The following is a 16,721-nucleotide window of genomic DNA, read 5'->3' on the forward strand; positions in this document are numbered from 1 at the left end:
CTCCCACCGCTCTCCATCCTTCTCCGTCGCGGAAAGAGGGAAGATTAACCACAGCCACAATGGGAGGATTTACCGCGTGCGGCTGCTCCATTTTATTTTAAAAAACAAAGTCAAAGCGTCGCGTTTGGGTTTTATTCCCTCACCTCCCGTGGAAAATGGCGACGGGGGCAGGCTGGCAGCCTCCGTACAACACCTCGAGCAGCACCACCAAATACAACGTTGCCCCCTCGCCGGCGTCCAGCATGTTTTACGACGGGAGTCTGACGCTGGATTACAGCCAAGACCTGCATCTGAAGATGAGCAAGAAGATCGCGCAGCTGACCAAGGTCCGTAGGGGCGCGTGCACGATGCGGGCTTGCGCGGCGCTCAAGTCCTGCAGAGCGCCGGGATGCGGATGGAGTAGTAGTGCTGTGTTGTGGAGAGGCTCGTGCTGGGAGGTCAATTTTGTGCACATGCTGATGAGGAGGGAATGTGGTTCATGTTGTGTTGTGGTGTATGTGTTCGGTGCAGGTCAGGAGGGGTGACGCTCTTGTGGTTTGAGGATGCTTCACTGCTCTGCGCCCCTGCAGGGTTCATAGGTCACCGTTAAATACTGATGCACGGTTTTGCTTTGGATGCTGAGCGGCGTCGTTTTGAAGGAAGTGAATTCGATGTACACACACAGAGAGAGAGAGAGTTTTCCTGTGATTACTTACTCCGGTGTGCAGGCTGGTAGTATTCTGTACTCCGCTTTTACTCTGCCTGCAACAAAACAAACAACTCACCCTACTGTATTTCATGAGGGTTATTACACGGGTGCCGCTGAGAGTTTTCCAGATGTGCGGCCGTGATTTCGCCCTCTTTACCTCGCCGCTGCTTCACCTGTGCAGTGTGCACGCTCTCTGCCGTCACAGGGCTTCCATCGCTGCTCAAGGGGCCGGGGAAGTTATGTAATCTTGGAGGGGATGCAGAGGTTTGGCAGAGCTGCTTCTTTGTACTCCACCTGAAACCCTAGTGGAGGAAAACACGGGACGCTGTGTGTGTGTGTGTGTGTGTGTGTGTCGCTCTGTAGTAGAAAGACACAGCTCGCGGCATCGATAGGCTTTTGATTTAGGGGATGAAACGTGAATAAAAGCAGATTATGTGATCGCGCCGTGTCGGGGGAGACAACAGCAGAGAGGAGAGGACAGAAATATTTTACATAACAGGCACGGTGATACGATCACAGCACAGAATTAGGCACTGTGTACAGTAGGATGAGCTGTGAATACACACAGCCCTGCAAATAGATTAAAATTGTGGCAATCCAGGAGGATTATATGGCTGCAGTTGATTAAAATGGTTCGTGGTGGTGGACAGATTGGCCACAAACGGCAGATTTTAACACTCTGAAGGCAGTCAGAGAATGTGTGTGGACACGGTGGGCTCACTGGGACGAGATGCCGCGTTCCCTCTCCTGTTTACATCGATCTCCTGCTCCTCAAACCAAAGAAATGCAGCTTGGGTGAACTCCAGGATGACGGGGAGAGACCTGACAACCAGTCCAGGGCATGTGGGGCCTGCTATCAAGCAACCTTCTGCTACACGGGGCTAACTAGTCAAACTCACGATCACACGTTTGGTTTTTTTTGTTGTTAAGGAGTGAGCGACTGGGAATCTCCTGGTAGCTGTCTGCAGCTGTCCTGCAGGCAGCTCAGTTCATTGAGGTTATTTCACTGAGAAGAATCAATGAAAACATGGCGCCTGAACTCAGAGCCAGAGACACAAGCGGCTATTTTCCTGCTAAAGTTGCTGCATTAATTGCGTGATAGTGCTACGTAATAAGATTAGAACAAGTGCCGTTGTAGCTTTTTATAATAATAATAATAATGTTGTCAGGAGGAGAAATTACTTCCACTTTATATGTAATATACAGATCATATGCAGATCAATCAATAAGGCAAATAATCTTATGATCGGATGCAGCTGATGAAGCACTTCTCTGTGCGGTGTTTCCAGATGTGTGTTTCCTCCTTAAAAATTCAAGGTTTGTGTGTTTGTGTGTCTGCAGGCTCACTGGTGGTCCTCCTCTGACGTCTCTGCGTTGCTGCTCATGTGTTTCATGTGTTGTTCTACTTTGTGCGTGAACGTGCATCCTTGTTCTCGTCCCTCTCGGTGTCGCTGACGGCTTTTAACTACACGTTAAAGTGTGTGTGACTGCAGGCGCTGCCTTGCTTCCTCCCATCATGCAGCAGTGCTTTGAGCTAGTGCAGGTAGAAAGTAGGACACAGTTGTAGAACACATGAGTCCCTTGTGTTTGACTTTTTTTTTTATTTTTTAAAGGAAGCAGCACACCTTACCTTGCGATGGAGATGAATTAAACTCAAGCCCCATTTCCGATGAGGGGAACACCCGCACGGCCCGGGAGGAGACCGCCATCGTCACAGTTCTCACTGAGACTTTGACTGCATGCTGCGAAGATTTCAACAACACATCCGGGATTTTGTCTTTCGTCCCGTTACATCATTTTAAAAATTTGCCACGGAGCCACGTCGATGTTTAAAAGTACCATCAAAACTCCTGGTGTCAGAGCCCCCAATCGACGCCTTGAATAGCTTTAATTAACTTTGCAGGAAGTGCTGAACTCCGACGTGGGCCAGGTCACTTTGATTGGCAGCTTGGTGTGTACACGGTCACCTCCATCTACAGTACGGCTGTAATAACAGTTGCGAGCTCTACATGCATGCTGGGAGGTCGCAGCGCTCCCTCGAGAGTTCCCCAAATTCACGCGTGAACCCAGATTACTGTAAAGCCATCAAAGCCTTCGCCTCGTTTCATAAACGCTCTTATCGTCTGGCTCCATCGTGGATGATGAAGAGCAGGCGAGATGATTTCATCTCAAGCAGTCGCCGGGGAGAAGGTTTTGAGAATCGAGATCCGGTCGTCGGATACTGTTTTTACAGAGCTTACTGGATCAGAAGATGTTTACTTCCTCGCGTCTGAGTCCTGAATATCACAGAAAACACTCTCGTCTATCAGAGAGACTCAGCGTGCCCTTGTTTTCTCGCCTGCTGTGTTTGCGAATGAGGTTGTGATGTGGTGATGCTCGGGGTGGGGGGGGGGGAGGAAGAGGAGGAGGAGGAGGGGGTAAGTCAGCGCCGCGGGTCCTTGGAGCGTCGGAGCAGCACGACAGCGAAAGAAGGAAACAGATGCGAAGTGCCTTCACACCACGACTGGGTGGACAAAGTAAATGCGCCGTGCGCTCCGGCTAATTGGTAACAGAGACGGCGTCGCCACTTCACGGAGTGTCTGATGAAGGGAGACGGTGGACTAAGAGCTCAAACGTCTGGGGATCCCGTTAAGACGACACAGCACCTCCGAGATCAAGACTCCCATTAATCCTTTAATTACCGAATGTGACGGTAATCCTCCCGGAAACGAGGGGAGCGCAGCAACAGGGTTTGGCCGCAGCCGAACGCTGCGACTTCTCCTCCCGCAGACGTCACGGATCTTCATGCTGAAGTTCAGTAAACCGTGAAAACGTCCGCCCTGGGTCCACTGTGCCCTCGGTTTGACGTCAGCCTGTAAACCCCGTCGAGGATCGGCCTTTTTGAGGAAATCCAGCTGCTGGCCAGTCCTCTGTAAAGACACAGTGCATTGTGATTGATCACACGTTGATCAACGCTGCCTCTAATGATCCATTGTAATGAGATTCTAGTGCGCTGTCATGGTTTAAATCTCCCCTTCTTCTGACAGGAAGAAAGATAGTCTATGTTATCTTTTTTTGTTGTTGTAAAACTCCAGGCAAAAGAATCATTCTTTTTAAATACTTTGACGTATGACATCACTACCCAATAGGAGCAAAAGTGATCGTACAGCTGCATGAAAGCTCTGCATGTCTTCTGCTCCGCTCTCTCTCTCCGGCTGAAGCTCCTTCAGGAGAAGAAGCAGCTCGGGGGGGGAAATCATAGGATTCGGAGGAAGCTCACACTGTAGTCGCCTCTCCTGGAGCCAAGAGAGAGGTCAGTCCTGTGATGATGCTCAAAGGGAATTCACAATACACGCCTTGAACGACTGACTGTGACTGCGGCTGCTTTGATTGGAGCCTCGGTTACAGAAAGAAGCTGCGTGCCGTCACTCCCTTCATCTTGCTGTGTTGTCAGAGTAGCGAGAGCGAGGATGGACGCGCGCATCTGCTTCTCTCACTTGCGAGGTCGCTGACTTGATTGATAGAAATCTCGCGTTGACGTAAGGGGAGAACCGCATGAGGACTGCCACATTAATGATGGCCGCCGCCGCTCTGCTGCTGTGGATGTTAGTCAGCTTGTTACAGCGTGTCAGGTCTCACCAGTCTGGCCGACACATTTCAATTACATCTGTTAGAAGCAATCGGGCTCCAGCGCAGTGGAAGAAACACATTTGCACGGCAGCGTTTGCAGTGTGCGCTCATCGGTTTGCGCTCCATCTTTTGCCGGAAACTTTGGGCTGCTGCGACGGACAGCAATGTGCATCAAGTTACAGATTTGAGTTTCGATGTCAAGAGAAATCCCCCGAAATTGTACTTTTTTTTGAGGACGTCTTGCAGGTTGTCATCGGAGTGGATAAGCTTCTGAAAAAAACCACAGGACGTTAAAACTCTGGTTAAATTGCAGGATTTAAATAAGGCTCAGCTGAGCTTGAGGGCTTTCTTGTGCATAGATTGTATAATAAATATGCAATATAATCAATGAGTTGGCCTAGTTTTAGTCCCCGCTTACCAAGTTTCATGCTAGAAAGTTCTTCATTCAGTTGTTGAAACCAAGAAGTTGTATTGAAACACGCACCATCTATACTGTATGTTCGGAAATTACATCTTAAATGGACTTTAATGCTCCAGTCTATTAAGAAATGTAGAGTTTCACCAACAAGCTTGAGCTACCAAACCTTAACCATACCATTGTTTCCATGCACATGTATTGATATTCCCAAAAAGAGAGATTTTCACTCCTAAGAACACATATTCTGTCTTCTTTCTGGCTCCTTTCAACCACAGTCTCCACCTGAGAGAGGACCAGCAACGCACTGGCTAAAGGCCTCATAGCTTGGACTGCAACCAAGGATCATGTTCATATTGATTCATCTCCAAAATCATGTTTATGTAATGTATCGGTCCAAGGACACCTTTTTCAATCACCAAATGTATTTTCCATCCCTGGTAATTTGCTGAATTTCCGTTGCAACAAAATCACGTGAAGACAAAGAACAAAAATAATTGGCATTTATTTATGGAAGCGCGCTTCAGTGTTTGACTGCAGACACAGAGAGTCATGTGAAGTATCCTTATTCCTGGGAGAGAGAAAGAGAGAGAGAGGAAGATGCAGAACAAAAAGGGGGAGAGATGAAAGCAATGGGGAGAGGAGAGGGAGATGAAAGCAGCAGGCAAAGCAGCGTCATTAAAATAATCATGTATAATTGAGGGAACGCTTCCGCGGCTGACTTTCCTGCTGGGAATCAGGAGGCTCGCGCTGGAGAACAAGGAGGCCGACAACTACCTCTCTCTGAATTCATCCAGCGCGTGGCGGTAAATACAAACATCCTGGGACTCTGGGAGAGACCGCCCCCAGGCGAACAACATCAAAATGAGACCAAAGCAATTATGTGGACGCACTTTCTTGAAATAATTCCATGATAATAACCATAATGATACAAGTTATTTACAGAGCACTTTGCATGGAACCAGAGACGCTTTGCATAGTAGGAAGAGGAGGATGAGGAGGAGGAGGAGTGATGTCGGTGATGCAGGGTCCTGCTTGTGGTTGGGCTTTGAATTGGACCCGTCTGGCGGCAGACTTCTGGATGTACCGGAGTCAATTGAAGACTTTTGCGTTGATGTGCCATAGAGAATGAACGCGTGCCGTGCCGCACAGCTCTACTCCGGTCATGCAACAGTTGGCTGCGACGGCGCGTGAAATAAAAGTGTTTTGGCTAACCCTCGTCTCATTTGCGGTCATTAGGGACGGCTTCAGGGCCTCGGGACGCTGCCGGCTAAGTGCTCGTCAGCTCACGCCGGCCGGCCGGCTGGCTGGCTGGCTGGCTGGCTGGCTGGCTGGCTGGCTGGCACCCTCCTTCTCACAACTGATTCAGGGTGGCGGGGAGTTTTCCATCCCACTTGGCCAGGAGTGTCGAGGCAGAGTTTAATCTTCTCATCCTGTCACGACCGAGCGCGACGCGCCGAGCGTCTCGGAGGAGACACTCCTGAAACGCTTGAGACGCGTGTAGACAAAACACGTCGCGCAAAACCTGCTGCTGTGAAGCACACCGGGGCCTTTTGGTTTGGTTTGGTTTTGCGAGATTGCCCTTCCTTTTAAAGCACTTCACCTCAGGCCTGTCACTTCAGGTGTTCCCCCAAATAAAGATGTCTTACGGTATTTACAAAGCACTTAACAATGTGCTGAAAAATATTAAACTCCCTGCAGGAAATGGACAAGAGTGCAGGGTTTCACATGAAGCCATGACACCTGAGACATTGTAATTTGCACGCTACATAATTGATATCAGGAGTTGAGGAGTTTTTATTTTCGTGGAGCTTTCAATAAAAAAAGAAAGAACACCCAGCTGGTATTACGAAGTGGTTTATGAACGACAGAAAGTACGACTTACATGCGTGTGTCACGAGGCCTTCTGGAGGGGAATCACCGTGTGTGTGTCCATTACACGCCGTGTGTAACTTCTCACCTCGTTCTTTAAGTGGAACAAAATGTGGAGCCTCCAGTTCTGCAGGGCTGTAACACCGCTGACCATGACTGAATATTCGCTGCTCACAGGGGGCTTCAATTTGCTGAAGCTTAAGCTTTTTCTCTCTTTTTTAAAGCTCCTGCATATCATTTACCTGCAGCACATATTACCTACTTATCTATCAGGGTGAGGGGGGGGAGGGTGTGACTGACAAGATGTTATTCACTTAGGCTTGTTTGAGCGCAGCGGCTACAGCAGACTCTCTCTCTGGTGACCGTATCCGAGAGTTCTGGTTCATTTTTGGAGATGACAGCATCTGCACGCTTATCTCCTGTGCGCCAACTTTGTTATCTGAGCTTCCGTCCACTTTGTTGTGGCTTGTTTTGTGTGTGGACAAGGGGGGGGGGGGGGGGGGGGGGTGTGAGGGGATATCCAAAAAGCGTCTGGCTTTTCTTGGCTTTCTTTCGGAATTGGAAACGTTGAGACACAAAACACGTTGCGTGTAACACACAATTTAATCAGTGTGCGAAACCTATTTCTCTCCCTTCCCATCAGGTATGGATCGGGTTGCTCTCTGAATGCCGAGCGGAGCTTTTTTTCCCTGCGCTGTGACTATTGATCTGATATTGAAACAGTTTACAAAAGCTTTATCTCGCGGCCTCGTTCTGACATCTAATTCCCTTCCTGTCTCCAGGTCATTTATGCCCTCAACACCAAGAACGACGAACACGAGGAAGAAATTGAGTCTCTGAAAGAAGCCCACGAGGACGAGGTACGAGCACGGCACCTTCTCAGTGCATACACACTCGCGGAAAATAAGCGATGGAGAGCATTTGTGTTTAAATGTGTGTGTGTATGTGTATGTGTGTGTGTGTGGCAGTGTGCTGCAGTGGGAGGAGAGGAGCAGGAGGCAATCCTGGCTGCTGTCACACTGCAATTTGGGTGTCAACACTGACCATATTTAAGCTGTCTGCAGGGAGCAGATCAATGCTGCGCCGTGAAGATAATCCCACGGAGACTTCTCCAATGTCGCAGAAAAACATTGTTTATTCACGCGTTTCTGCGTCACCTTCATTTACTACTGTGCATCGTAATTACACCGAGAGAATATAGTGTCTTTTTAAAAAAAAGAAAAAGAAATGAAGATAGAGTAAAGATTGATTCATGTCCTTCCAGCATCTGTTATCTTCAACAGTTTACAGGTTTGAGGCCCGGCGCTGTCGGCTGATTAACTCACTTTGATGCTGCGTGAAAATGGCGTGTGCAGATGGCTGCCAAATGAAAAGGAAGAAAACAACATGAAGTGTGTGTGTGAGGGCGGCACCAAATGTTCTTTTTCCTGCTGTATACGTTGCCATTTGAATACAAAATGTCACAGAAGGACGACTCAGTACCCGTTTCTGGTCGACATTGTTCCATCTGGAGCCAAAAACACTTGATTTAATAAGACTTTGCGTTTCCTTTTTGCAACCAAATCTTCCTTTTTTTTTACACTTTTTCTCCTGATCTTTGTTGATTTTCAGCTTTATGTCACTAACTAGTGGCGTTGGTGTTGGACACGTTGCTCCAAAATCTCCCTTCTGTGTTCAGATTGGTTGAAATATGGTGACTGACTGGAAACCAGATATGATTCATATCATTTTGATGCTCTCTTTAGAGGCATCCGTATTCATCATCTTTCGCTCCAATCATTCATTCAGCTTTAATTTGTCACAGGTACAACGCATCTGCTCCATCTCCGGTCTATATTTTGAGTGATGCACATGAGCAAAAATTGATTATTATGTCATATTGCTGCTTGTCGCCTTGAATATAATCTTGTTTAACTCCCAGCAGCTGCTGCAAAAGAAACACAGTTGTGTTCTTCATTAAATGCTCACTTTATTTTCTGCACTGCTTTCACAGAAATAGTGAAATCCAGAACCCTGATCTCCATTAAAAGTTTGTTAAAGCACGAGACGATATGAAAGCGGTTGAAACGCCGTTGGTTTCATTTGTTTTGCTCGCTCAGAGAGCAGCTCGAGAGCCCCGCGCTCCTTAATTTGTGTTGCTTTCAAGTGTTACAGTTTCAAAGCGGGTCTTTTCTCCCCTGCCAAGAAAACATTTGGAGACAGCAGTTGTTGTGCTGCCTCTTAGTTTTAGTTATTTCCACTTTGTTTCCACCCACTTCGCTTCGCATGTGGGCTCTGGAGCTCCTCCACACGCTGCAATGCAACGAGATAGTTCAATGTTTCTGTGTCATTTCGCATTACACTATCAAACTGGAACTTCTGGCCTTCTTGTATTGAACTTATTTCTGCAGATTTCAAATGTTTTTTTCCCCTCTCCTCCTCCTCCTCCTCCTCCTCCTCTTCCTCCTCCTCCTCCTCCTCCCTGCTGCTGCTGCTCAGGTCCAACACATTGTGATCGAAACCAGAGACAAGATCATGCAGTACAAGAGTAAGATGGTGGACGAGGTGGACCTGAGGCGGCGGCTGGCCAGTCTGGAAGAATCTGTCGAACTCCACGAACACATGAAGAGACAGGTCATTGACTGCTGCCGGGCAACACGTTCGGTTGTGTTGAGTTTGTTTCTGCTGGTCCAGCTGCATAATTTACAGAGACACGTTATGTCATTAATCTTCCTGCCATTGCACGGTTTAATTAAATCTGCATAAATCTGGATCGACTGCCGCGGCGGTTGCACGAAATTGCAGCCGCGCGACGTATCGCAGTCGCTGTCGTTTAATGTCACGTCATGTAACGTCATGCTGTTTTGTTACCGTCAGGCTTTAGCAGAGTTTGAGATGTACAGACAGAGAATGGAGGATTCGCAGCTCTGCACTGAGGCCCAGCACACACAGAGAGTGGTTTCTATGAGCAGAGAGGTGAGGCTTTACACACACACACACACACACAGACGCACACAGACGCACACACACGATCACACAGCCTGTTATGTCCAGTGACGAGGTAAGTGCGAGCAAGACGATGTACGTCTGGGCGGTTGTTTTGTTGGTTGGGATGTTCATTTTAGTAAAATTAGTAACGTCAGCGTGGTAAGAAGACATGTCTTCATCTGCCAAGTGGCTTTAAATCTATTTAAAGTAACCAGTGTCTTTCTAGCTGTCCTGTTGACTCTGGCTTTACCTGAAAGATCCAGTAAAATACACTTTAGGCAGCTAAAGGTTGATGGTTTCAATTGCATGTTTGGGAAAACGCGAGCTATCAACTTCATTCTTTGCTCTGGACGCCATTTTTCAATGTTCAATATCTCACATATAGCACCTTAAAGTGAGACGAAGCACAAATGTGCAAGCACGCCACTTATTTCCATCTTCTTTAAGACTAATATCTGTGTCGTTCCATCAATATTTACCACTTTTTTCATTTGACAGAATCAAAAGTGAATAGACATTTTGACATAATTCTCCAGGTTATAGCTAATTTGAATGTCCGAAAGGTTTGTCCTTGTGCGCGTCGTAAGATCCCATCTCCTCCATTAAGCATCAGCATCTTTAAGATGTGCAATAGATCCAGTTAGCAGCATTCAGCATGGATCATACAACGTTACAATGAAACCACGTAGAATGTCAGAAGATGTCGGGGTGAATCCATACGAATCCCATATGATCACATATCTCATGTCATGCATCGTATATCATCGACGCCTGCTTTCCCAGAGTCTGACGGCAGTGAACATGAATGAACTCCTGAGCTGGTGGCTGAATGAGCTCATCCGCAGTTCATTATGTTGGGATTAGTCATCGCTGGTGATGCCGCCGGCTTCGCACCGTCCACTCCCGTCTTTACCGAACCTGTGCTGCCATCTCATCCCATGACATCACGTCCCAACTTACATGTTTGCACATTTTTCCCGCCTCATGTCCGTCAGATCTTTTCGACGCGACAGCTTCTTTGTAACCGTCGTTTCCACACGTTGGACGAGCTGATAACGGATGAATTAAATATTCTGCATCTTTCAAGAGATGCTGCGAGCGCTTAGCTCGGCACAGGTCGAGACAGAGTCGGCGTCAACGCACGAGCGACTCAGACGGGATGGTTTATGTCTCGTGGTTTTCAACAGGTGGAGGAGATGCGTCGGGATTTCGAGGAGAAGCTGCGGGCGTTCAGCCAGACTCAGGCCCAGTTTGAGGCGGATAAACGGCGAGCGCTGGAGGAGCTGAGGTCCACCTACCGCCAGGAGGTGGAGGAACTGCTCAACAACCAGCAGAACCAGAGCGCCACCTCCACCGAAGACCAGGAGAAACTGGCCGAGCTCCATAGACAAGAGGTGGGCATGTTCTCTATGTGCAGAGTTTGTGCAGCAAGTGACTTCATGGAGTAGTTGCTGTTTTGGAGGCTTGTTCAGTGTTTTGGGCTTTTGTTGGTGCAGTTGGTTTATAAATATAAGGTCGTTGTTGCATGTCATCCACTTGTTTTATTCCCATTTTTCCTTTTCCTCTCAACTGGTAAATATCCAATACAGCAGATTAACTTTTAACAAAGCAGCCATGATGGTAAATGTGCTCAATATCTTGTGCGGTTTCATTCCAAAGCTTCCTTAATGTCCCGTGGCCGCTCTGACTCCCAACACCACAAACACGTGTGTTCTCATGAGCCCGTCTCTCCGTGTAGGTGGAGGCGTTGATGGAGAGGGTGGAGGAGATAACGAAGGATAAGGTCCGTCTGGTGGAGGAGTACGAGGCCAAGCTGGGCAAGGCTCAGGAGTACTACGAGAGGGAGCTGGAGGCCATGAGGAGAACCCACCAGCTCACCACGGAGAACCTGCTGGCCTGGAAGAGGACCGAGGTACTCCATGCTCCCATCTCCTCAGGGGAAAACCCATCGGAAAGCCCCCGCTGTGGCCGGTTGATGGTGACGGGTGTCATTCTCTGCTCGTGTGAAGGTGGAGCTTCGCAAGGAGTTCCAGGCTCAGGAAGCGGCGCTGCAGCGCTCGCTGTCCAAGCTGAGGAGCGAGCTCCAGAAAGCGTACGAGGAGGCCAGAGAGAACCGAGACAAGACCAACAGACTGCAGACGTCGCTGGCCAACGCCGAGGGAACCATCAAGGTGTGTGTGTGTGTGTGTGTGTGTGTGTTGTGGACTTGTCCTGCTCAGACAAACTTCTTGTATTTAGAGTATTCCTAAAACAAAAAGCACAAATGATGAAGTATTTTTTTTTTTGCGTGTGGGTAACTGCGGGTTGGAAAGTGGGCTAAATTGGATGGAAACAGTCGCAGGAAACAAAGACCAAAGTGAAAGCCTCCGGGCGAAGACGGTTTTTCAAGAATCTCTCTGCGTGAAGAGAAATCTAATGTGGTGTGCGCTGATGGTCCTGCAGGCAAATCTGCAGAGCCTGAATAGCTGGGGAGCTTTCTGTGACTGCAGGCTGCAGTGGGGGAGATAATACGAGTGGGTCTGTTTTGTTTTTAAACTCCCGCGTGTTGGATTGCTGTGGCGCGATTGTGCGAACCATCTGCGTGTTTGTGTGTGCGCTGCAGAACCTGCACAAGCAGCTGGAAGAGGCCATCCAGGACGGAGAGATCTGGGTGATGCAGCTGAAGGACACCGAGTACGAGCTGGACGGCAGCAGAGAGCGAGTTCAACAGCAGGCCACTGAAATCCTCCATAAAGCTAGTAAGAGGCTCCTCGAACGTCACAGCGTGCACAGATATTTTACAGATATTTTAGCTTCTTGTTCAGCAGAGAAGGTCTACTTCCAGGTCAATTGTCTTCTGACTCTCCTGCTCCCTTTATTTAAGCATGTGGTTGTCGCTCCTCTTCAATTTAGATGTCACTGGAGGAGGTGTCGTATTTGTTTTTAGGTTCCCAAAGTGCACACAGCGTGCAGACGTCCTCCAAAAGAGAAGCTCCAGGTGTGGCTGTTTGCAAGAATCAAGAAACTCTGTGTTTGTCGCGGCAATTTTGAAAGGAATAACTACCAACTTCTGGTGTCACACAGCTTAAAACTGTTTAAATTCACCACTACAATGATGAAAAATAAGATGGCTTGTTTTCTCTTTCACAGGAGGTTTTGATTGCCGGATACTTCTGCGGAGATTAACAGAGAACAATGATATAACGGTGGAAACGGTTCTGATTGCCTCTCTGACACACTTTGACTGTTCCCAGGTCAGATTGGCTCCTTGCAGGCCACCCAGATGTCCCACGAGGCGACCATCAGGAACCTGGACCAGGAGCAGAGCCGGCTGAAGGACAAGCTCAGCCGGCTGGAAGAGGAGCGGGAGGCTCTGCTCAACCAGAGCCAGGCCTCCAACGAACAGCACAAACAGCAAGTGCTGAAACTGGAACAGGTGATATCATCGGTTCCTTAATCCCAGTCCAGCCTGCGGGAGGAAATGAGGCCGTTAATCATTTCAACGCTTTTTCCACCCGCCTTCGCCTTGCTCCTCAGTCTCTGCGCGAGGAGCACCAGGGCTACGAGAAGGAGCTCTGCAGGCTGAGAGCGCACTACGAGGAGGAGATGCACCGCTTCAAGGAGGCGCAGGTCAGAGCGCTGGAGGAGCTGGAGGGGAAGCACCAGTCCATGAGGGAGGAGGCCCAGCAGGAGAAAGAGGACGAGAAGAGACTCCTCATGGCGGTTAGTCCAATGTTTCCAAGCGGTTCTTTGCACGCGGCGTACGAGCTCGTGGTCGCACCCAGGAATTTCGATTTCAAACACACGTACGTACAGTTTCTCCATACTGCTGCGGTTTGAGATCTACAGATTGGTTTGAAGGGATATCGCAGACGTGACAAAGTTATTTATTCCTTCAGAGAAGGAAGCGCGGTGACAGCTCTGTTTTGTCTTCGCAACCACGCGGCGGATATTTATTTACACACTGCTGTCAGAACTGCTGTCAGGTTTGACATATTTGAAGATATGTGGAAACACAGACCAAGGAAAGCTTTCAGAGCTCGTTCGTCTTGACTATTTATTCGTTGTTTACCCTTTTCATGAAAGCTGACGTCTTGGTTAAGCTTATATATAGCTAGTGGTGGAAGAAACGCTGAAAAGGTCATAGTTTTGATATGAAAACAGTAATTACATCCAGCTCTTGAGCGCTGCTCTCAGGGTTTTGTATCTCTCTTCAGTGCAGCACCGTCAGCAATTACATTTCCTCCTCAGTGCAATTGGCCTCAGTCTATTAAGGAATATGTATCCCTGAGAAATGAGCAGCTCGCTCAACTGACTGCGCACATTTAATTAGGTTAACATTAGACGTGAAAACAACATCGCTCTCTCGCCGTGTGTTTCCCTCGGCGGCCTTCATCCTGTCGCGTCTTCTCCCCTCAGCGTTCCCCCTGCTCTCTGCTCTCCATGCAAATGACCTCCGTGCGAACAAACGCGCATCAAATTACACTGTTTTAATTAATTCACCCCGATTCCTTCACCGCAACCGCATTACGGCTCCAGCAACAACATGCTCGTACGCAGCTCGGGGAGGACTGACCCGTCTCCTCCTCGTCTCTGTGCGTTCGGCCCGCGGGGATGTGCTTCACATGCGGATGTGACGCAAGCCACTGGCTCGTCCTACAGTATGTCCACATCTTGTCATTTGTAACACAGAGGAGCAGATTATGCCACTGTAATGGTAATCCAGGCGGAGTGGGGCTTAATTCAATCCACCGGAGTTCTCCGTGAGCGTTCTGGCCATTATTGTGATCAGCTGATCGCTTCCTCGGACGCTTTTTAACCCCCCCGGTGTGCTCGTCGCTCTGGTTCGGTTGGTGTGAAAACTAAACCGGCGGACCGAGAGCGACGTGTTCGCCGGAAAACGAGACCTGGAAAGATCTCCGGCGCAGCTCGTTTGTGTTGACGCATGGAAAAATGGACCCAACACGGTGTTCAGCAGGTCGGAAATATGTAGTTTTACACACAGAATTCATGATGTCAATGAATGAACTCAGGAGGAGCAGTCGGATTTAGGTTTTCCCCCACGTGGGTCCGCGAGGTCGTCCGATGACGTCACCGGAAACGTCCAGTCGCTCGGCGGCGAGAGATTGGGCTTCTCGTCTCCTGATTGGTCGGCAGATTTTTGTCCTCTTCCCCCGGAACGGTGGAAGAGGAGGAGCGCTGGTTTCTCTCCCGCTCGCAGCCCTCACAGCACATTACACCCGATGTACTCACGCTCACATGGCTCCACCTGCATTCAGCGACCATTAAGAGTCCCATTCATGCTGGAGCGTGTTGACGTCCAGTGGAAGTGAATTGGCTCAGAGGCACGAAGGCAGCGCGATACAGAGCAACTCCCAGCATTGTGTCTCAAAAAAAGACTATTCCTTTAACATTGCGGCTTATTTTCCGCCTCGGATATGATTACACAGTTTAAAATAATTTTGAGCTCAATGTTCTCCCCCTGTCTCTTCCTATATCGCTCCTCTTTCGTAACATTTCTCTCTCCTTGAGCTCATACTTCCAATGCTGTTTGAAGCTGACTGCTAATTGGTTGATTTTCATTGACATTAAATCCTGCCTCCGAGCCAGGCGAGAGTGGTGCGTGAGCATGTGGGTTGTGGGTTTCGGAGCGATGGAGAGACCGGATGGAGAGAGGGGCAACGATGAAAAAGGGAATATTATGCAGGCCGAAGCGACGCTGTGCGCCTCGTCCTCTTTAGATTAATGTCTGACTGTTTTTATACAAAGAAAAATGAGAGAGGACGCAGGAAGACGGAGATGGAGACACGGAGATGGAAAGACAAGACAAAAAAATGTCATTTTTATAACAACGGATTTAATCTTCATCTTTTTTTTTTTTTTTTTAACTTTTATGTCTGTCAGCAGGATATTAACGAGTTTCCGAACAGAGGCAATAAAATGACTAATTCTCCAAATTGCTTGTTCTGTATTAATTCATAATTCAGCACAATCTACTTGAAGCAATTTGAGACGGCAGCAGAATCAAGGCTTTTGCATTCATATCTCTAATCTCCCTGCTGTCGATCGTTCTTCTGTGGACGTTAGCAAATGAATGAAATCATCTGATGGAGGTGACTCTGACGCAGTAAACTGTCTCTAGCTGTTGTCTGGACTCCGCTGGTCGCTGGGCGAGAGTTTGGATCTGGTTTCAGTTCGTACTTTGCGACTTTGGCTGCTCTGAACAATTCCTTTCATGGTCGTTTAATCAGCTTAATCTGATTATTGCCTCTCTAAAACATCCGAATTCCCAGAACTGAAGGCAACGCAAGGTCTAAAATCCAAATATATTACATTCACCATAATGTAAAAGCTGAAGACACCAAGTGTTTGCTCTTAAAACAATTAATTGACCAACAAAATAGTTGCTGATTAACCATCTTTTCGTTGCAGCTTTAATTAAAAAACACAAAAACAGACTTCTCTCTAAAACCCCACAAGGAACATGACGGCACTTTGTTTTTAATACAATGTAAATCCTTGTTTTGTGTGCCCTCGTTTTAATAAGGCGTAGTTTAATCTCGTTTCTATCTGTGTTTGTCGTGAGTATTTATTCTCCGTGTTTTTCGCGGATGATTAAATTGCACCTTGAACCTGGTGGAAGGCTTAAAGCGGCGTGATACCGGCCCGTCGACTGTAACTGGGTGAGAGAATGAGAACGTGGATTACCGGTCGGCTCCTGTGTGGATAAGATAAGACGGCCGGGTGCTTTATAGTTCCTTCACGTCGGATGGGAAGGGAAGTAAAGCTCGGGTTGATCCCCCACGTCACAACGTGCGTGTTTCACCCTTTACAATGAAGCAATGCTGGCAATATGAATTAAATATATACATTTCTATATGAGGATATTGATTGAAAACGTTCTGTAAATATGATGTGAATAAAGTGACGCAGTGCATACATCGTGATGTTCAGCCCGTCTGCTCGCACTGATCTACGGTTGCACGATAATCAGAGTTTATATGAGTTGTGCGTTCACTGAATTAGCTTTACTTCAGCAGATGTTAGGGAAACACTTGAAATCCCTGTGACATTATTAGCGCTTGAACTCCATTTCACCAGCAATCTGTCTCTGAGGATGTTACAGTGCTGTTTATCCAGCAGCACAGCATTGTTTCTGAAGAACTGGGACAATACACTCAAAATAAAACA

General features: G+C 48.0%; 1 protein-coding gene across 2 annotated transcripts in view; it reads left to right on the forward strand.

Moving 5' to 3' along the window:
* fam184aa (family with sequence similarity 184 member Aa) overlaps positions 1-16,721 on the forward strand; it is a 32,868-nt gene continuing 16,147 nt past the window's right edge. For both annotated transcript variants that reach the window (XM_068590572.1, XM_068590571.1), the window contains exons 1-10: positions 1-326; positions 7,367-7,444; positions 9,063-9,197; positions 9,441-9,539; positions 10,739-10,945; positions 11,290-11,463; positions 11,561-11,722; positions 12,154-12,289; positions 12,785-12,966; positions 13,068-13,253. In XM_068590572.1, coding sequence (XP_068446673.1) covers positions 156-326; positions 7,367-7,444; positions 9,063-9,197; positions 9,441-9,539; positions 10,739-10,945; positions 11,290-11,463; positions 11,561-11,722; positions 12,154-12,289; positions 12,785-12,966; positions 13,068-13,253 — 1,530 coding nt within the window. In that variant the 5' untranslated portion in view covers positions 1-155. The remainder of the gene's footprint in view (positions 327-7,366; positions 7,445-9,062; positions 9,198-9,440; positions 9,540-10,738; positions 10,946-11,289; positions 11,464-11,560; positions 11,723-12,153; positions 12,290-12,784; positions 12,967-13,067; positions 13,254-16,721) is intronic.

This window comes from Clinocottus analis, unplaced genomic scaffold (genome assembly GCF_023055335.1).
Source record: "Clinocottus analis isolate CAN_PGR_092001 unplaced genomic scaffold, fCliAna1.0.p SCAF_24, whole genome shotgun sequence".
Lineage (NCBI taxonomy): Eukaryota > Metazoa > Chordata > Actinopteri > Perciformes > Cottidae > Clinocottus > Clinocottus analis.